Source organism: Echiichthys vipera, assembly GCF_963691815.1.
Source record: "Echiichthys vipera genome assembly, chromosome: 4".
In the NCBI taxonomy this organism is placed as follows: Eukaryota; Metazoa; Chordata; class Actinopteri; order Perciformes; family Trachinidae; genus Echiichthys; species Echiichthys vipera.
This window is the reverse complement of record NC_139829.1, coordinates 23,953,210-23,974,510: the sequence shown is the minus strand read 5'-3', so window position 1 is coordinate 23,974,510 and position 21,301 is coordinate 23,953,210. Positions and strand designations below refer to the sequence as shown.

At 41.0% G+C, this 21,301-nt stretch overlaps 1 protein-coding gene across 1 annotated transcript; it reads left to right on the top strand.

Annotated features, from left to right (window-relative positions):
- Positions 1 to 1,103: 1,103 nt before the first annotated feature.
- lzts1 (leucine zipper, putative tumor suppressor 1) lies at positions 1,104 to 17,139 on the top strand. The gene is made up of 9 exons (XM_083913118.1): positions 1,104 to 1,301; positions 11,018 to 11,358; positions 11,458 to 11,595; positions 13,171 to 13,333; positions 13,436 to 13,827; positions 13,941 to 14,114; positions 14,927 to 15,058; positions 16,068 to 16,262; positions 16,564 to 17,139. The coding sequence occupies exons 2-9, from the start codon at positions 11,128 to 11,130 to the stop codon at positions 17,086 to 17,088; spliced, it is 1,950 nt and encodes a 649-aa protein (XP_083769244.1). The 5' UTR covers positions 1,104 to 1,301; positions 11,018 to 11,127; the 3' UTR covers positions 17,089 to 17,139.
- Positions 17,140 to 21,301: the final 4,162 nt, after the last annotated feature.

The window sequence follows — 21,301 nt, the reverse complement described above, 5'->3', positions numbered from 1 at the left end:
GTTGCATGTCAAATGGGTTTCCTGCCAAGACTGCAGCGCTGGGTTATAACCTGCACATTGCCATCCTGATCCTTTATTCAACTCATCTGTCCCATAAATAAATCAAAACACACCCGATCTGCCTCTGGGTTCCTGTGTGTGTGTGTGTGTGTGTGTGTGTGTGTGTGTGTGTGTGTGTGTGTGTGTGTGTGTGTGTGTGTGTGTGTGTGTGTGTGTGTGTGTGTGTGTGTGTGTGTGTGTGTGTGTGTGTGTGTGTGTGTGTGTGTGTGTGTATGTGTGTGTGTGTGTGTGTGTGTGTGTGTGTGAGAGAGAGAGAGAAAGCGAGAGAGAGAGAGAGAGTCAGTTGGAGCAGTAAAGCAGGTTAAATCTTCAGCAGCAGGGCATGGTGGGTAACAGCATGGATGACTCATCAGCCCAGCAGCCACTTACTGACTTACTTGAAGGTGCACACACATGCACAGATGCAGTATATGCTGCACTGGTTCACGTGAATATAGTCGCACAAATGGATATACGATAAAAGGAGAACCTTTGAAGCTGCACTCACTCAAACACACAGATGTTTAGACTGCTTTCAGATATTGTGTGTAGCTTAGAAGTGTGGGTAGGGATGATGTGCTGTATGAAGGCATGCAGAGGCAGTGAAGTGACTAAAATGAATAGCAGAGCTGCTGGGAAGGATGCCAAGAAAAGAGAAAAGAGCAAGTGAGAGGCAAGGTGAAAAGCGAGATGGAACAGGTAGTGATAGAATGATACAGGGAACAAGGGATTAAAGGGTGAAAATACTGAAGAAATAGTGCACAACTTAATAGAAATATATGTATGAGGTGGACAAGGAAAGCAAAGGAAAGATGGAGGATGGGAGGCTGTGTTGGATGTTCAGAGTGAAGGAGAGAGTGGGAGGGAGTTGACGAGGGAGGCAGCAAGAATATACTGTGAAGAGAGAGAGAGAGAGAGAGAGAGAGAGAGAGAGAGAGAGAGAGAGAGAAAGAGAGAGAGAGAGAGAGAGAGAGAGAGAGAGAGAGAGAGAGAGAGAGAGAGAGAGAGAGAGAGAGAGAGAGAAATAGCATGTTTATGGAGGAATGTGTTCAGAGTATGGGAGATAGGACAGGCTGATTGCACCATACCAGGTGTTGAAGAGGAGATCAGCAACAAAAGCAGACATCTCTTTCTCTCAAAACCAGCGGTGCTAACTACTATCAGGCTGGAAGTGCCTTGTCCACAGTGATCCACACAGCTTTGGGAAACAGAGCAGCAGCGGCAGTGACTGTGACCGTTGGGGCAGGCCGACAATAATGGAGGTAAGTCGCCTCCAGCTGGACTTGAAGTAAGGTTTTGGTTGTGTGAGTGGATGTGACAGGGGGAAATTGATGGTACAAACTCAGTCAGGGCTCACAGATTTGCAACTTCAAACAGGACTGAGTCTGGGTGGCACTTACAGGTCCCGCAGATATGAGTTTATATGATTTGTTAAGTGGAGATGTCTTGATGTGTCTTACATAACATTTTTTAGCTATGTTTTTACTAAGTTAGGAACAAAATGTAGACTATTTTAGTACCAAACAATTTTATGTCAACCGTTTACTTAGTTCACCATTCTGGCTGAACTAAAGTTTCTTAGCATGGATGCAGTCCCTGCCTTTTACCACTTTCAATATGCAAGTTAAGTTAAGTAAAAACCTCTCTGTGTCACAAATCATTGTTTTTGAACTGGTCAAATAATAGGGAGCAGCAAGGGGATTTATTTAAATGTTACACTCTACACAGCAATTTGGGGAAATAAATGGCACTGGACACACAGCCGGTAGTTTAAGGTGTTTTAAGCATGATTGAAGTGTGTCCACATATATATGTCCCACCCTATGGTTCTCTAAAGTAATTGGCTAAACTTTTCTTGATTATTCTTATTCTTTGTAATATAATGATTAGCAACAGAAGAAGGAGATCTCTGACGGGAATAATGTACCCTTCACACAATCTCCCGGTTTGCACTGTCACACAGTGTGTGCAGTAATGTATGTGTTGAGACCTGTGGGGAACATGAATTACTACATTGTGCCGGTGAGAAGGTGAATAGGTAAGTAAATGGGACCTGCTCATACATGTTCAGCTTTGCTCTGACAACTGTAACTTATTGTACAGAGAAAAACCCAGGGGAGAGACAAAAATCACAATGAGAGGGGGTGAAAGATGGAAGTAGTAAAGAAAGGTCTCTTGTGTTGTCAGAGCAGAGAGTAGCTGAGCTATTTGTTTTTCTTGAGTGAAAAGTGTAGAATTCCTTTTCTTGGTGTAAATATCTTTATTATTTATGATATCTTTTATATTTCCCTATTTTTGGGAGTCGAGTTCCATAACTGTAGCATGTGACAAACCATCAGAGCTGTCAAGACCTGCTAAGGAAGACACTTCTTAAAATAAGTGTCCCAGATACTCACATGCAGGATCCTTTCATGAGTGAGTGAGTGTGCCACAGAAGTGCAGCATCCCTAACATCTTTGTTAGCTTCAGCTCATGTTGCAGAGTTATTAACTTTTCAACTTTTTGCCACCTCAAATTGTTGGGAGAATCACATAGAGTTTCCCTACAATGAACAATTTGGCATTACAAGGTCAGGGGGTGGATATATTTTGGAGCTGAGTGCAGGTATTGCATGCAGCATATATTTCCAGCTGCTGTCAGAATGATATAGACCCTGTAAAGTGAGCTCATTTTGTCTTCTTTTACTCCTACATACAGTATTACCCTAGCCACACACACACACACACACACACACACACACACACACACACACACACACACACACACACACACACACACACACACACACACACACACACACACACACACACACACACACACAGACACAGCAGATTAGGAGGATGGGAGGATGGTTATGCTCCAGAATGACAGCCTTATCACTGAGTCTTCAGCTTGCAGGGTCAATGGGCCCCAGTGCCAGGAAAGGCCTCATTCTTTTCTACCTACCTATGCGTGTCAATCCACTGTGATATCATATATTGTTAGGATCACACCCATTTTTGAACTTGGCCTTCATTTTGATCTCAACTGCACACCTGTAACTTTTCTTTACTGTAGCTGGCATGGTTGTGACGCCCATAATAAACACCATTACTCACAATTGCCTCTGTGGTTGTCTCCAGGACTACATTTTGCCATGATTACACACACAGCTGGTAAATACAGAACACAGACTTGAAATGACAGAAATGAAGTGTTGCGGTGACAATGCGTGACTGTGACAAATGCAAGCGTTTGGTGAGTTTAAATTAAAACGTATCATTCACTGGTGCTAAGTCAAAAATGTTTAGCTCTTATTTGTATTTGGAACACAATTTTATTATCTGACATTGTAATATCACTACAAAACCAAAACAAAACATTTATTCAAACCTGACACCAGTAATAGCCAGTGTAATGTGTTACTGTTATAACTTTTACATTTTGACAGCAAGTGTACCCTCCTTGCTGAAAGCTCAATTATTTTACAAATAATAATCTGACACCACAACAAAGCTTTTATGACAATCCATCAAGTTTGAATTTTGTGAGGCAGTCATATCATGCATAAATGATACAGCCTGATCAAATCAAGTCGGTAATGGAAAAGGTAAATATTCATGGGTAATGGATGGGCAATAATTCAAAATGTCTAAAAATACTTCCATTTGTTACAATCCATTTTCACTTGCTGTTTTTAGAGTGGAATAAAAGCCTTAGACGTAAATGTTTCATGACTATGGAGCTGGCTGGTGATCTGCAGTATCTAACTGAAGATTCATACAACTCTTTAAAACCATTTTTGGACCCATTCCAGGGCTTTGAATATGTTTGAAGCATTACAGAAATGTGCAGAGACATATTGTAATGCAATAATCATTCTCGTATGGATGGACGCAGCTAAATAAAGGAATATAAAAGGAAATTTCAGATATTTAATTTTAGGACTCCTTTAATTCATGGGCATAAATTCCCATCCTTGTCGCAGCACTAAAGGCTCCAATTTAGACTCCATTAAAAATACATTTTCCTCTATACTCCATCTGCCAAGGTTATGCAAATGCCTATACAGGAGTTGTCCAGCCATACAAGCACAGTGAGCAGTGCACACAACCTCCTTATCTATTAAAACCTTAGGAGGCTGATTGTTTGCTTGACCTAATGTCTCATTTGGTTGCACATAATAGTGTCTGAATGCAATCTAATTTGAACAAGGGCTCCTTCACTAAAAGCAGGCCTCACGTCAAAGATGCGGCTGCCAATAGAAAACACCTCGATCGAATTAATGACCAATAAATGTTTTACTTGCATGATTCAAGTGAACGTGCAGTTTATAAGCCTTTCTTTGCATTCAAACCCCTCTAACTTTCAACAGAGGAGACATTGACTGTTTGCTGGACAATGCAACACTCATCAATGTATCATGCAATGCTAGCTTCTAAGAATATAAATCTCTCTCTCAAACAAACTCTGTGTCACCATGTCTGTCTCTTCCTCTGCTCGTGCTTCTCTCTCTGTGCCTGGTATTCCATCTCCTTACTCTGGGGCGTTAATGAGTGTCTGGTATTCTGCTCTACAGCATTGAAGCCCCATTCATGCTCAATCTCCCTTACAATGCACTAAAGGGATTACCCAATTAGCTGCTATTGGATGCCATCGTGTATGAGTGTGTGTGTGTGTGTGTGTGTGTGTGTGTGTGTGTGTGTGTGTGTGTGTGTGTGTGTGTGTGTGTGTGTGTGTGTGTGTGTGTGTGTGTGTTTGTGTGTGTGTGTGTGTGTGTGTGTGTGTGTGTGTGTGTGTGTGTGTGTGTGTGTGTGTGTGTGTGTGTGTGTGTATGTGCGTGTGTGTGTGTGTGTTTGGTCAGTAGATAGATGTGTAAGCAGTGAAAGTTAAAGATAGATGTCTGTCTGAACCCCACACTTCAATCCCAGTTGATGTTCTGCTGGAGGCCACATTACTCACCCCCACAACTTAGCCACAGTGAGTAAGACACAAGACGGGAAGTGTGTGCGTCTGAGTGTGTGTGACTGGGGCCTTGACAGAGAACAAGACCTACTTCTCAATAAATCAGCACATCATTCTCTGGAAATACACTCTCTCTGTCATACATGAACAGTTTCTTCTTCTCCTTGCTTTAATTTGTCAGCGTCATGCCTGGGATAATGGAGAATGCCTGTTTCATTACATGTCAATCATCAGTTACTTTGTGTGAGCCACCCATCAATTCCAGTTATCTAACGTGTTACATCACACCCCGAGCAATGTGTTCAGCGTACATTTAGGGGATCGAAAATCTTAATAAGGATTGATTTAGAGTGATGTCTACTGGAGAATTAAGGGTGCAGGAATTTTTATATTTCTTCTACATTTTAGTTACTGTGTTGTTCGGTTTTATTCCTGTCCCTGTGGTGGATTTTCTAAACAGCATTTATATTATACATAAAGGAGAATATTTGGACGCACCATTTTCTTTTAAAGTTTTATTTTTATCTTTTTAATCCCAGCTAAAATTCCTCGGGAGATACAGTTATTAATTTACTAAAAGGTGTTGCTTGTGATGTTGCAGTCTGATATAGTTTATGTTGGCCCACATGTTGATGAGCCAAGAGAGATGTTTTGGAAATGTGAATTTGGTAGCTTTTTACTTCAGTCGTCGACTCCTATCATAAGTCTATGATGTCAGACATCCCTGCCAGCACATGAATACACCACACTGGAAGCCTTTGCAAAACAAACTGTGCTTTCATCTCCCAAGGATAACCTAACTTTGACTAATGAAGGATTAGCTGCCTCAAATACATTTTAAGTCTACAAGATGCTGTACTGACATTAGTCAAAAGTTTCTGAACTATATGACAAACAAAAATTTAAGTTTAGTTTACTCACCAGGTGATGTCATCAGAGCTAACTTGGGCTTTGAGACTTTTTGAATTTTTTGACATACAAGCACAGAGTTTAACTTTTAACTTTTTACTGGACAAAAGACTGCAAGGGAAGCTTAGCTTCCCCTAAAATGTCACCAAAAAAAAGAAAGAAAAGAAAGCCTCCATTTTTTTTTCAGAATCAGGTAACTAGAGCAACTTCCTTCTGGCTATTGAGAGGACACTGGTCAAGTCCCTGGAAAAGACGCCTAGTTGGTACGGCAAGGTCACAGATCATTTTCTTGAAAAGGAACGGAGGGTAGAATTTACATATAAATAAACAAACACATTTATGATGTATGCCGGAAAAATGAGCTTCCCCTTCTTGAAAGACCAGCAGCCGCCACTGGCATAGAGGGTGTAGAGAAACTATCTTACCAAGTCCTATCATTGAAAGTGTTTGCGGAGCTGGACCCATAGTGAGAAACAAAAGTCAGGTGAAATATGTGCAGGCTTCCATCACAAGTCCGCCAACTTTATGTTAAAATGGCTGTAATTTAACCTTAAAGTTATTCCATAAGAATTGTGATACGTTGTTTCTAGCGACCTCTTTGGCAGTAAGATGTAACTGCAGGCGAGCCTGTTTTTTCCATGGACAAGAAGGGACAGCGGACCAAAAATGGCACCCCATTCATTGCTATGGAAAGCTGCTCAGTGGTTCAGGCTCCCCTAAGGACACTGCGATTTTGCTTCTTATGAACGTGGGAGGACTTACCGGACTTTTTTAGTTTCATTCAGCTGACACTTTTGTCCAAACTGACTTCCAATAAGTTACTTCCAGTCTGTACCCTATATGTCACCCTCTTAAATCCATACACACAGACATGTTCCTATTATACTTCTGCCCTACTACAAGCCTGACTCAGAACTTGGAAGTTCCTTATTTCGATTACGCAGTAGGTCCCCGACTAAAAATGTTTATAGTCAAATGTGATTCATCATGCCTTGCCTATAGTCGACTAATCGTCGAATCAGGTTTTTTTTCTTGCTCATGAAAAACCCTCTGATCCGGGGTGGCGAGCCATGGACATGAAGCAGACAGCTGCGGCTGCATATAACGCAGCATAACGTTAGTGATGTTTATTTACATCTAGCCCGCGAATGTCCCACAGACAAAAGAAGTGGTCATATGATCAATCACCATTGTTTTAACTCACTCTTTGATATAGTCATTTAAAAGACAAATAAATAGATTAATCTTACGGAGTAAATCTTTAAATTAGAAAAACTTTATAGTAAATGGGGTAAAAAAAAAAATGTAGACAGATTTAAAGCTGATTGGGCCTTCAAATAAAGAAATAATGTGTATTACATGCTGTGTGCACTTCAGATGGCACACATGAACAAAGAACCATAAGCTGTCTGCAAAAGAATGACCTAAAAAAACAGACACACTGAACTAGATAGATCACCCTTGCATCTGTTAAAAATTACCATATAGACAGTGAAAATAAAAGTGATGCCATCTGGCGTGGCAGTGTAGAGGTACAGTGAGAACAGAAGAGAGTTTCATGGTCATTGTGAGACAGGTATAAATCCTGGACCTTTACAGCACACTGCTGCCTTCCACTGGCTGTGGTAATGGATTGGCTATGCCCTTGGAGAGTGTGTTTACGTGTGACTGTGTGTTAGTGTGTGTGTGTGTGTGTGTGTGTGTGTGTGTGTGTGTGAGGGGGGGGGGGGGGTATTGTCAGCTGGTCTTGCGCGGGACAGGGCTTTGTGTCAGGCAGGTCAGCTGGGGCTCGAAAGCTAGGACGACACCCCCATCCATACACACACACACACACACACTCCACCCCCGCCCTGCACACAGACACAGAACAAACGAGTGCACCCACTCTTTTGTCAGTTATAAGATTAGATGTATGCACACACTCACACCCCCAGATCCCATCTCAACAAAGGTCTTAAATCACACTGTCCACTCTAAAGCCACGAGGTCAGACCATTTGTACTGCTTATTAAAATTTCCAATGATGGAGAAATACAACGACTTTCGAATCACTTCGATATTTGTATCAAATGGAGGGAAATTGAAATTGACAGATTCTCTCTAGCAAGTGAGTGGGGACATAGAAGTGAAATGGCAGGATCATTGTTCAGACAAACAGGCTTGGGGGGCTGAAAGGGACTAATCGAGGAACAATGGTAGTCAGCTGAAAGGATGAGTGAGCGATGCTGCTGAAGAAGATTATGTTTGATCTACAGAGATACTGTATATTGTTCCATGACTGGGTCTAAAGACTTTGTGAAAACACAATGATGTAATATGATGTAAACTTTAGTGCAATTCTGTCTGCACATGCTGAAAGATCTCACACTGTAGAGTCATGCTGCTTTCCATTAGTTCAATTTTAACAAAGTGATTTCTTTATTGATGTTTGTGTGATGATATCAATGAATCAGTAGTGCTGTATCAGTAGACATGTGGTAAAGCTACTTGTTTTCTTCACATTAAGAGAAAGTATACCATTACTTGTGGCAAAAATGGGGTGCAAGATTTACACTTGTTTTGTCAGCAGCGGAGCTCAGGGACCATATCTCTTCTGTTATTGTTGTCTGTTCATTTGGAACACAGTACCTTGTATATTTTCCTGTCATGATGTGCGATCATATTTCATCCACAAGGTGTTTTGTCAACAATGTACAGGCCTGCTCTGTGGGATGCTGAACGCTCTACGGCCTCAGAGAGACTTGAACTCCAGCACTGAGACTGCATGAAAGTGTGTGTTATTTGTGTGGATGTGGAAAGGACATACACACACAGACTGAGTGAGGGAGTCTGTGCGTGTCGGTCTGAACAAACAGCATAAACTGGCAGGATGATGGTAAATCACTATAAAAACCGAAGCTCTCCAACCCTCTCATTGTGAGGACTAGTCATTTATTTAACACTCAAATATGGTCCTGGGCTGTTTGGGGAGAATACATCAACCGGCACACAAGAGTCCACACAAAGAGCGGCACACTTCAACAGACAAAGAGCGAAGACAGAGAGAGAGAGAGAGAGAGAGAGAGAGAGAGAGAGAGAGAGAGAGAGAGAGAGAGCAAGCACCTTTTTTTTCTCCTTCACATGAAGTGTTGTTTGTTCAGGGTGGGTGCAGGGCACCGAGTGGGACGGATGGATAAAGGGAGGGACTGATGGAAGAAGGGGGGGTGGGGGTGGTGAATGGTTATTACACAGTAAGTCGATGCACAAAAGGAGGGTGTCTGTGGGTGATAGTGGGGAGAAGAGGGGGGTACACGGGGGGTGTAAAAGATCTTTTGTGATGGCCAGGAGTTAATCACTTGAGCGGCACACGCCAGTTCTATGGGAGCACATGTTGTACACTGGCTCCCCTGGGGGGAGCAGGAGGTCCCAGAACACACCCACACACACACAGTTGAATTTACATGTCAGTTATAATGCAAAGCTGGGTACAGGCCGACTAGAAAGACCCACCCCCTCAGCAGAACAGTTAGCAGACCCTCCTGGTCGTGGTGATAGTGTGAGGTTTGCATTTGCTGCTGGTTCATTCAAGGGCATACAAACACATATGTACACACATGTCTGCCTGTTCACTTTCTCCAGGACTGGATAGATGACTGCAGGGGCCTTGCTAGAGATGGATGCTTAGATTGAGCTGGCAGTAAGTACAATCTATTGTTTGAATAGCTCGGTTCCATGTCAGTGGTGGATGTTAATATCTGAGCGATAGTGAAGGATGGTGTTTAGATTAAGCAGCAGACATCCAGGCACAGTAGAGGCAGTCACAGTATTGTCAGAGACTGTTAACATCAGTGGCACAGACAGAGGGACTGCTCTGCAGGTACAAATGTAACATCATAAATTATTTCTCAACATTTTCAGTGGTTTACTTTAGGGAATATATTTTGTATTCCACCCCGAATTAAGCACAACATCAAAACTGAAGCTGTGCTGGAAGACTTCCAACTGGCTATGTGATTCTGCAATTGTCTTTCCATTCCTCTATCCACCTTTAATAGGTGATATCTGTTGGCTTTTTACTTTAATTTTCCTTTTCTGTCCCACTTGCTGTTTCTGATGCTGCTATTATTCTCCTCATGATGAAATATCTATTCTGAACAGGTCTCATCTTATTTAGGCTATCATTGTTTTCTGGGTGATATAAACAAGCTACAATCTTGATCAGCTCCCACATCTTCATTTGGCATTTTTTCCCTTCATGCATGCCCATCGACACATCAGGAAAATGACACTGACAGCAATGCAAACATCACTCTACAACCAGTAATTCTGGATTAGCCTCAAGTCAAATGTGATGTACACTAATATGACTTAATATGTGACTTACAGCCAGCCATTAGTCCCTTGCTTTGTTGGTGTGGCCATTATAACATGCTTAAAGGCTGTGGACCAGGTGGTTAGGGGAGCCCACAGGCCTGATGAGCCAGTATGGAGCCCTTTGCTACTAAGTCACTATAGTTTTCCCCTGTGGGTTGGAGATCGTGACTAGCAGCATCTGGGGTCTGGTTGTCTTTAAAATGGAGGTGGGGACAGGAAAAAGAGTGCATCACTTGCACCTCTGTGAATAAATGTCCAGGTATTATAAGTGAGAATGTGAAGAAATTCATTCATGTCCTGTGTTTTTAGCTCAATTCTTTATTTATATTATTAAAACTATATAAACATATTGCTATGTGGTCTGTCTATACTGTGTTCAAGTTCAATAGCAAATACATAATGTTTGTATAGTGTAATTCAGATGGTAGTACAAGCCGAGTGTTGAGTAGGCTGTAAGTAGTCTAATTGCCAGTTTATTTGGAGGAAGGGAACCCAAAGAGGTATTTGTCAAATTCAACGGTCGAGCCATAAATCCAGGCACACAAAGCCAGGCAGAGTGCCAAGATGGACTTTCTTTTCACTGTGTTTGTTTTGCAAATGTGAACACACCTGCTTTAACACTGCAGGTCTGGACTGAACAGGAAAGAATTAAACAACACAAAAAAAAAAGCATAAGATGAAATTATGAAATGGTTTAGTTTTTTCATGAAAAAGTATCAACAGCTAATATTCTCTGTTTAATATATATTATTATCCCTTTGTTGTCATACAGATGGAGCTACCTACTTTCTATGGTCATGAGGCATGTCTTCCGTTCATTTCTGTGTAACTTGACCACCTGGACTTCAGCGCCACCCTCCCCTCACCTATGCCTGCAGGACCATGGGCAGTGTCAGCAGCCTCGTCAACAGCAACAGCCTCAACAGCAAACACTGCAAGGCGTCTGAACATAGGTTAAAGAAGGGAACAAATCCTCATCGAAAGAGTGGAGGTTGCAGCCTTGATGAGTTACTGAAGTGTGGCTTCACTCAGAGCTCCTCATCCACTACTCAACCCTCTAAAGGCCTGTCCCACTCTCGGTCAGGACGAAGTGAAGATTTTTTTTACATCAAGGTATATGCCATCAGATGATATTAAAACTGTGGTTTTCATTCCTATGAAATATTACAATGCAGTTATACAGTATAACATGTTTTTCCTATTCTATATAAGGTGAGCCATAAACCAAGGTCAGTTTACCACAGAGGAGGATCGATGGAAGATCATGCAGGTGGAAAGAACAGAAATGGGGAATCAGATGTTGGACTGCAACCAAAACTGCTGCTCATGTCAGGAAAAACGACTCAAAGGGTGAGGAAATGTCGCTTCCAGTCATTCCCCATGCTGCAATGACGGTGCAAAGACATTGAGAGTGCAGATGCGGAAAAAACTGTGAAACACCAATCAGCGTAGAATGGCCTATTTCGAGAGGGGGGCTTAAAGAGACAGGCGCTTAGACCTAGCATTTAATTTGGACAAATAGTATGAGAAATATAATGTGGTTTTTTTTGCATTAAAGCATGTAAACAGCTTCTGGAAATTAGCATGAAGTGGGACTTTTAAAGGAATACTTTTTCCTTACTTTTTCTAAATATCTATATTCGCTTTCTTGCCACGAACATTAAGAGTAAATAGCTGGGGGGGGGGGGGGTTATCTAGAGACTAGAGCTAGCTTGGCTCCTTGCAAAGGTTACAAAATTCACCCATGAGCTACTCTTACATATCATAAAACATGATTTAATCTGATATATCAGATATTAACATAGATTCAGATTTTACTTTTTACTTTATTTTACTTTTACTTTTTACTTTATTTTCATAGCCTCACCAAATGTAGCTTTGATGAGCTTTACTTGACTAGTCCCATTGCTAAGCTTATTCTTACAACTATTAAGAAGTCACGGATAACAATACTACTCCAGCTCAAACTTTGAAAGCCTCAAAGCTAAGTTGATGATAAAACATGCACAGCAGGTAGTTTAATTGGTAGTAGCCATTCCTCATAACCTGTGTTGAACCTTCCCAGCTTATTAATAACCCCCTCCCAGATAATAATGACCTAAGAATGCCTTGATCTTTCTTAGTAAAGTCATTTCTGTGCCAAGAATACATAGGCAAACAGAGTCTCCTTCAACGGGTCTTTATTCCTCAGGGGCAAGAGGGGGAGAAAGTAGAGCAATAGGAAGCAGCTTTAAAAAGAGACAGAAGCAGAGAATAAGAGAGAAGAGAGAGAGACCAGGGGCCATAGAGAGTTTGAGGGAGAGAAAGAGAGAAAAAAAGGAGGAGAAAAGTCATCCCAGTCATGAAGTCAGTGAGAAGGAATGCTGAGCTCACAAGCTTTACCTCGTTCACTTCAGCAGTAGCTCATATTATTAATATCACAGAGAAGAGCTATTCATCATCCCTCAGACAGCATATGGGGCAGATATGTGTGATGCAGAGGGGTGGAGAGGGGGACAGAGAGGAGGAGAGGTATAGTACTGCTCGTGACATTCTTGGACAGCACAGATGGGGCATGTGGAGTATAAGTTCATCTTTGAAATGAGTTTTCTTTTTTATGACAGTCTGAATTTTACTTGCAACTACTGCTGTGTGGCTGTTAATACTGCCAGCTTGTAGTGAAGCAATTCTGCACGCTTCAGTGGTTCTATTTCTAATATGAAAAGACATGATTGGGGAAAAATCTATCCCTTTCTTTTGTACAGACCACCAGCACGTGACAATATTTATCTCTGTGAAAGCCAGTCATTCTGATTTTCAAGGTTCTGAACATGGCACATTCTTGGCGCTTTTGTATTGTCAGTAAAAGCTAGAGGAGCCACTGAATATAGAAATTAAAATTTGGACGAGCACCCTGACTGTCTGTTTGTTATTTCACTCTTCTAGACTTCTGCTGAGAAGTCATTGGTCCGTTCCACTGCCTTCAAGCCTATGATTCCCAGGAGCCCATCCTCCACAGAGACAGGCCACAACAGCCTGGATCATATCCTTTGTCCTCTGGAGAAAGCAAGGAGTTCAGATATTAGACACAAGCAAGACACCTTCTCAGGTCTTTATCTAGTTTACGTTGATAAACTGTTGCCATATAATGTGATATTTAGACTGAATGACAAATTCCGCAAAAATAAAATGTCATCTCTTTTCCTTTCAGGGACTCTCTCCGACTCTGGACGTAACTCTATGTCTAGCCTGCCCACCCACAGCACCAGTGGCAGCCTGAGTGCTTCCACAGGCCCTGTAAGTCACAGTGATGGCAGCTCAGCTCCAGCAAACAGCCTCAGTAAGGGAGTACAACCCAATTTCCCTCCATGGGTCAACGGAAATAGCACTAACCTTGACTGTAGCTCCAGGGCTGGTTTAAACAGCGGAGGGTGGGCATCTAAGGCTAATGAAGACCCTGCCTCCCCAGTTTCTGCAGATGAGCCAAGCACTCTCTCTGAAACTGCAGGTGGGATTCGGTCCCCCATTACTACAGATGAGTCACTGATTGAACATTTGGAACAACGGCTGCTGGAGAGAGAGACTGAACTGCAGGAGCTACAGGTATCAAGCTGTCACATTATAAAAAACAGCATGTGCTTTTAATTAAGATCAGTAGTTAGACTGTACAACTGTCGGCTATATTTTTGTACTGATATGTCTTCACCTTGCGATAGGTCAGTTTTGAAGATAAGGAAGCAGACACCTGCCAGCTGTTTGTGGAAAGACAGAGGTACTGTGCTGAGGAGATGGAGGGGCTGAAGCAGCAATGCTCCACAAAGCTACAGCAAGTGTCCCAAATGGCTGCAAAAACCCAGCAAGCACTCCAGCTGCAGGTCATCCAGCTCCAGGTAAGCCCACCTCCTCTTTCCGTTCCAATCCCTTTCATTTCAGGTTTATCTTCATCCCAACCTTCTCTCTTTTCAATGAATGAATTAAGATATACAAGATCCTATGTCGTAAAGTGTGAGCTTTCCAAGTATTTTCTTATTCTGACACTCAAATTGCTATATATATAAATATAAATATAAAAACTGTGAAACTATCGAAACACTCAATCCGCAGAGAAATGCACACAGCCTGTAATCAGAAACTGTCTTTAAATGACCGTCAGGAAACAGTTATGATGTCACAACTATACTTTACATAGTTAGAAAGTGCCGCTAAATCGTGTTAAAGTTATTCCCAGCTGTAATGAGGATGACAGTATGAGAATTATTATTATTATTTATTATTATTATTAAAGCATGTCACCCATATTATGCTCATTTTTAGGTTAATACTTGCGTTTTTGGTTCCTACTAGAATATGGAAGCCCTGAAGGGCAAGGTGAAAAAAAACGTACTCTCCTATGTACATTTACATTTTTGGCACACAATGTCCAAAAAAAAACCACCTTGCCTTTCAGAGCTTCCATATAAACCTATTCTAGTAGGAACCAAAAATGCAAGTATTAACCTGAAATGAGCATAATATTGGACCTTTAGCACACAGTATGTACTTCTTCTGACTTTACCGTGAACTCACATCACATTCTGATTGGCTCTGACCCTTTGCTTGAACATTGGCATATTATGGCACCTTTAACATAAGCAACAATGACAGAAGCAGAAATTCCACACCTTGCATGAATTGGTTGAATGAGAAATGCACTCTTGTACAGGCGGAGAAGAAGAGGCTTCAGGAGGATGTCTCAAAGCTGACCCAAGAGAAGGATCTTGTTGAGCTCAGACTGAGGTCTTACGTTACAGAGAGCACACAGCTTGCTCCGACACTCGAAGAAATTCAATGGGAGGTGAGTCATGAGTTATATGTGTGATATTGGTTTGGTTTTAAACATTGTAGCATGCAATTCAATCTGGCACAACCTTGAAGGCTGCTGCAAAGATGTGGGAACATCATTTTTTTTCCATCACTAAAGAAAAAATCTATCATTATGAGTGTTTAATAAGAAATCCACTATAAAGAGAGGCCAACTTCTTCATTTACATATTCCTCAGTAGTTCACAATGTTAACTTCTAACGTCAGGATCATAATGTTTTTGTGTCATGAGAAAGGGGCCACTCAAAAGCTGTTTTCACATATATATAATCCTGCACGATGTCATGAGAATCAAGTCCAGAGAGAGACCGGGGTTTCTCTTTCACACATGCAGCACACAACCGGAGATTCTCTGTGTCAAACGTATTCTCACTTACTGGAAATACTTACTACAATTCCGCAAATTCACCAGATAATGAACAGCTGTATTAACACGTGATGGGAGGGTAAACTATATTTGATGCCCAGACATTTGCCTTCCCAGATAATGTCTGGCTTATTTCAGGTTTGAAGTGCATGTGCTAAAGGGGCTAAAGTGATGAAGCCACACAGAATTATCAACTCTGCCGTTGTCCTCAACTCAAGGGAGTTTTACTGTATCTTTCAGCTCATTGTTTTGGTTCTGCAACTTGATGGCGTCTTTTTATTAGGTAAGATTGATTCGTAGGCCTACCATGCTTGAGTGCCCTTCAGTATGTCAATATAACAATTTTGTGTTTACAGCTGGTTGCGCTGCCCGCAAGTGGCCTAAAAAATAATGATTGCACATTTATACATATTCTCAACTAAACAGTTTTAAAACCTTTACCAAATGCAAAAAATTCTCAGAAAGAGTAGATGTGCTTGCAGCTTCTGAATTTTTTGCTTTCTATGTGGGAAATTCATGTCCAAAGTTGGACTTTAACTGCCATTGTGGGGTACATATCACACACATTATTACTCTGTCTGCTTCATCTTTATCATTGTCTCTGTCCTACTGTAGGTGTGCCAGAAGACTGGGGAGATCTCATTGTTGAAGCAGCAACTGAGAGACTGCCAGGCGGACGTCAACCACAAGCTAAACGAGATAGTCAGCCTTAGGTCGTCACTGAAGGAAAACACAGCAAAGATGGAAATGGTTGAGAAACAGAACAAAGAACATGAGAGCAAACTACATTGTCGCACCATAGAGGTTGAGGTTAGTCTGTTCATGATTCATGATGATCAATTGATTCCACCATGGCATTCAAATAAGGATGTGTGAATGAAATCCCCACACAATGCTCATGAAAGCACTTTGAGTTGGGAAGGACATCTGCTATTATGTGCTGCACTCAACTGTGACCTTCAGACTGTTTTGAATGTCTGTGTTTTAGAAGACTTTTATCATCACAATAAGTGAGCTTATTTGGCACTTCATATGATTAGACCTGTTATGAAACCAGTCAAAATGACCGTCTTACTGCCTGTGTCTAAATATTTTCTATTTTGTAATTCAGGTGTGCCAAAATGAACTTCAGCGAAAGAAAAACGAGGCTGATTTGCTGAGAGAGAAAGTGGGCAAACTGGAGAAAGACATTCAGGGAATGAAACAGGATTTGGCTGTAGCCAAAGAGAGTAGGCTGCATACCCAGAATCAGGCCTCGGAAAGACCGATCCAGGGCTCAGACTCCCCAGACAAGGGCCAGGGGGAGGAGAACAGCGGACACATTGCCACAGAATCACTCCAGAGGGAAGTGGAGAGACTGAAGCAGCAGCTCGGGGAGGAGAAGGACACACAAGAGAGGCTGGCCAACAGCTTTGAGAAGGAGAGGCAAACGTGGAACAAGGAGAAAGACAGGGTCATCAAATACCAGAAGCAGCTCCAGATCAACTACCTGCAGATGCACAAGAAGAACCAGGACCTGGAGAGGATCCTGAAGGAGCTGACCGCTGAACTGGAGAGCCGGACAGAGCTCGGCATGGACATGAACTACAGCTCAGGGTTACAAACATATGACGACGTTATTGCCACAGAGATTTGATGGGAGCACTGACACATTCAGTAAAAGTGGACTGGGCACTTATTATTTTTTCACCGCAGATATTTATGATATGGAAATCATTCACTGCTAATGAACTGGATATTTAATAGAATGTGCATAATCTAGTGTATTTTGTGTCCGGGTGACAAAATAACAATGCAATTAAAAATAGCTTTTCTTGTGATGACACGGAGTAATTTAATTTAAATGAGTTTTTCTTTTTTTACTATGCTGTCTAACAGGATCACTCATTGTTCAAATCATGCACAATTTTGTAGTTTAAACACTAGTTATTAGTTGTTCAATGATACAGGCCAGACAGCAGCTGATTTATCTGTTTCATGATTAATGTCTGATGCTAACACATGATAAGCATGATAGTGGCTCAACATCTGTCCCTTCCAGCATGCCAAATGGCAGTGATGTATCATCTGTGGGTCTGTGGTACTGAACCTTAATAGACTTTGCCTTGTGTATCCACTTTAATGTATGCTCCCATTCTTAGAGGTTTTAAAGCATTATAGGAGTCCTTTCAAAACAACACACAGGTCTTATGATGTGAATGTTAAAATCTGTTTAAGATGTCATGCCTTTTCATCCTTAAATTCAATTACACACTAAATATTTAAGTCAATATGCACTATACTGAAGTATGCAAAGGATAATGTAGAAAGATTAAAGAGAGAGATTAAACCCCTTCAGGTTCACAATTCACAATAACCACTCAATAATTTGACAAACAATCTGAAATTGTCTAATGATTTAATGCTTTTCAGCATTCCACAAATTTGTGGTTTAATAGTTTATTATATCATCTGTATTATATGTTCTCTGTGTCTTGTCAAATTCCAACTCTCTGTTACTGAGAACATTTTAGTGGTACAGTAAATTCATCTTGCAAGGCAGTGCATTCAGGTGGCATATGTTGTCCTAATATCACTCATGTAATAACTATCACCCCACTGAACAGGTATATCATTGATATATGAAACTATTTAATTAAAGTTCAGGCTGACTCTAATTTTCCAGGGGTTCATCTACACACTTGAGCAGAGTTTATGAACACTGTGGACCGTGTAACTGCATTGTCTGTCCATGAAACCGGGACTTTGTTAAAGCAAACTTTAGGCATCAACGTGTGAATTCCTGATACACGAAAATGCACATAATACAGTGAGTATATACCAGAGAACATCTCTGACAGATACCAAGGGCAAATGCAAATTTGGAGTTTCACTTATGTTCTGTGGGTGTTTAGAGAAAGAGAGGGAGAGATTAAACATGGATAGACAGAATGCAATAAGAGCAAATATTTTAAGAGAAAATCAAAGGGAAAAAGGGTGATCTCTCGTTGATGTCTCTCTCTCTCTCTCCCTATATTGTTCATCTGACTTCATGAGAGTTAGCTGGCACAGTTCCACTCAGAGACAAACAATCCTTTCCAAGCAGCAGCCCCGGACATTTGGCTCTGCTATTTTGGAGCTATTCCACTTCCCACAAGGGCAAAGCAGTTTGTGAAGCAAAAGTTTAACTACTCCACCCACTCAATGCTCAGGGGCTCACAAAGACTATCAGGCACAAATATATGCACACACTGCGCTGGTCAAGAATGTGTAGCAATCTCTATAATGAGGCTGCTCGAAATTGCTCAGCTACCCACCATTACATTACATTACCGCAGCAGGTCAGGGGAGATTAAAAAGCAGATAGACTAAGTGGAACTAAGGTGAGGTGCTGTAACCAGTGGTACTCATACCCTAAAGTCTGATACAGTTGGTGTTTATGACCAGCAAAGTGGTCAAATGGGGAAGTGGCAAGAGGACAGTTGACAGTGCAGCTATGGCACTGGTAAAACTTTCTTGGAATTCTATCAAACTCTTGGACACCTTGGGCAAAAAGCCTCAGTGAAACAGATGGTAGGCTGGGAGAGAATTGTAAATATGTACCAACAAACTAGCTAGGGTGCAAACACGGGCGATTTAAAAATCAGCAAATGTTTGTCAGTCGTGCATCAGTGCTCGTTCTGACACTTTTGCTTATTTACTTTGCTGTATTCTGAAATTCTGTTTATATTTATTTAAAAAAAAAAAAGTTAATTTTATATTGATCTCTGCAAACAGAGGTTCAGTGGGGCTCTTTGACTGAAGAAAACAGAAAGCAGATTCATCTAACATCAACACATTGTTGGACTAATCTGCATTATGTTTTCTTTGAATGATTATTAAAACAATGATTTAACCCTTGCCGTCTTAAGGATAAAAAAATATATAATGTAATTGCAGAGAAAACCCCCACTTTTTTTTAATCTTGAAATTTAATGACTAAATGATTATGATCGTAAAGTGACCATTACATGCGAAAAAGTGAAATTACATAGTTCAATTTCCATGAAAGCTGTAGACCACCAGGGTACAAAGATTGTCTTGAGCTGCTTTCTCTCTGCCGCATGGTAACTCGCCACCTGCAGTCATTTCAATGAGGGCAGGCGGCAGAAGAGGAAACGATTTTGACCAGGGCGGCAAGGGTATGAAGTGCCATGTGAACATGCAGATTTAGCTCTGACACCCACAGTTTAGTCTGCCAACCGGCAGTTACAAAATCATTCACACACCACAAAAAAACCCACGTTTCCTGGAAATTCAATAAATAGTCTTTATGAAATGACCACAAGAAAAAAGCCAATTTTTGTATACTCCATACCGTACATACGCTCCGGCTTGGCTCCCACATGCAAGGATCAGAACACAAAGCATCGTCCAAGTGATGTTAATATTGCTATGATGCAGTTCGGCTGCTAGTTTCTCGATTTAGTGATAGATATTTATATGTACGATACATATTTAAAGATTTTGTTTTGATGATATACATTGTTATATCCTCCGACCCTACTTCAAATAATTGTTTACTAATGAGGAAAGCTGTCAGATTTGTCCTGTAGTGATAGTACCCCCAGAAAGGCACTTGTAACCCCATACATTCAAATAAGAGAGTGCTTCCCCTGCAGCAGCCTCTGCAGCACTTTTGAAAGCTTTTCAAGATGAATCTTGTCCTGATCCACCTCAGGCTCTGCTGGGGCTGGAGGAGGAAAGAGGAAAACATTCCAATTCTGCACCCAAAGATGGACCACAAAAACAAGCACTGTGTGCTGCATAAGTGAGAACCATAGAACACAGACTCCCATTTCGTCCTACATGTGCTTATCAGAGTTGATGGATTTACATATTTTTCATTTGTTTTTGTTTTTTTGTATCTATTATCTTATTGTAATCTCATTATTTTTGATGTTATTTATACACCTTGTGTGTGTGTGTGTGTGTGTGTGGGGGGGGGGGGGGGGGGCAATGGTTCAACAATGGGAGAAGGCTATATTCTGTAGCTGAATTCCTTATTGGACAGTATATAAGAATATATAACTATGTTGCCAAAAGTTGGAGACTGTTATTGTTTTTATGAAATGTGAACAGGTAAAATTCAGGTATTCATAAGGTTTGTGATCAAGGGCAGGTTGTTTCTTCATACTAAATATTAGATTTAAGGTTTAAGGACAAGGGAAGTTTGAAGAATGTTAAGAATATACAATGCACTTAAAAAGTGCATGTGTTATGTTAACATGTATAAGTACACCACGCCACAATGGACAATACTGCAGCTATAAATGTATAGAGGTATTAGATTTTGAGGAAAATCTGTCATCAAAAACTACCCGTTACTATGTATTGCACAACTTCACAAGCAAATGCTGGATTTCTAAATAAATATGAATGCTGTTGATATATATTCAAAGTTGCCTTCAACTGCTCCATCTCTCATTATCATTCTCTTGGACTTAAATAATGAGAATATTGTTTTCCTCTCCTGTCTAATCATCTAATTTTGGCCTTTATAGTGTTTCCTTCCTCACACAGCAGCTCTTTCCAGCTCATCTTCTGCCATTACTCAACTGATTGGAAATCAAAACTGAAATCAAATTAAGGCCCATTGTCAGTGCGCGTAGCTCCGTCACACCGAGATGAAAGGAGGACCACACAGACGAGATAACAAGAAATTCAAAGTGGCTGGTTTGGCATAAAAAGAAAACAACAGAGCTAACTGGATGAAGGGATTTCTAACCAAAAAAAAAGCCATAGAAGAAACCTCCCCTACACTTTAATGATTGTATACAATAAACATAAATCCTTGCTGCAATGTTTTATGCAAGTCTAAAATACTTTTT

Excerpts from the sequence above, each read along its gene's own strand:
- lzts1 (XM_083913118.1), top strand. The coding sequence starts at position 11,128 with ATGGGCAGTGTCAGCAGCCTCGTCAACAGCAACAGCCTCAACAGCAAA. Across the intron at positions 11,359-11,457 it reads AAGATTTTTTTTACATCAAG|GTGAGCCATAAACCAAGGTC; the intron begins GTATATGCCATC and ends ATTCTATATAAG. Across the intron at positions 13,334-13,435 it reads CAAGCAAGACACCTTCTCAG|GGACTCTCTCCGACTCTGGA; the intron begins GTCTTTATCTAG and ends TTTTCCTTTCAG.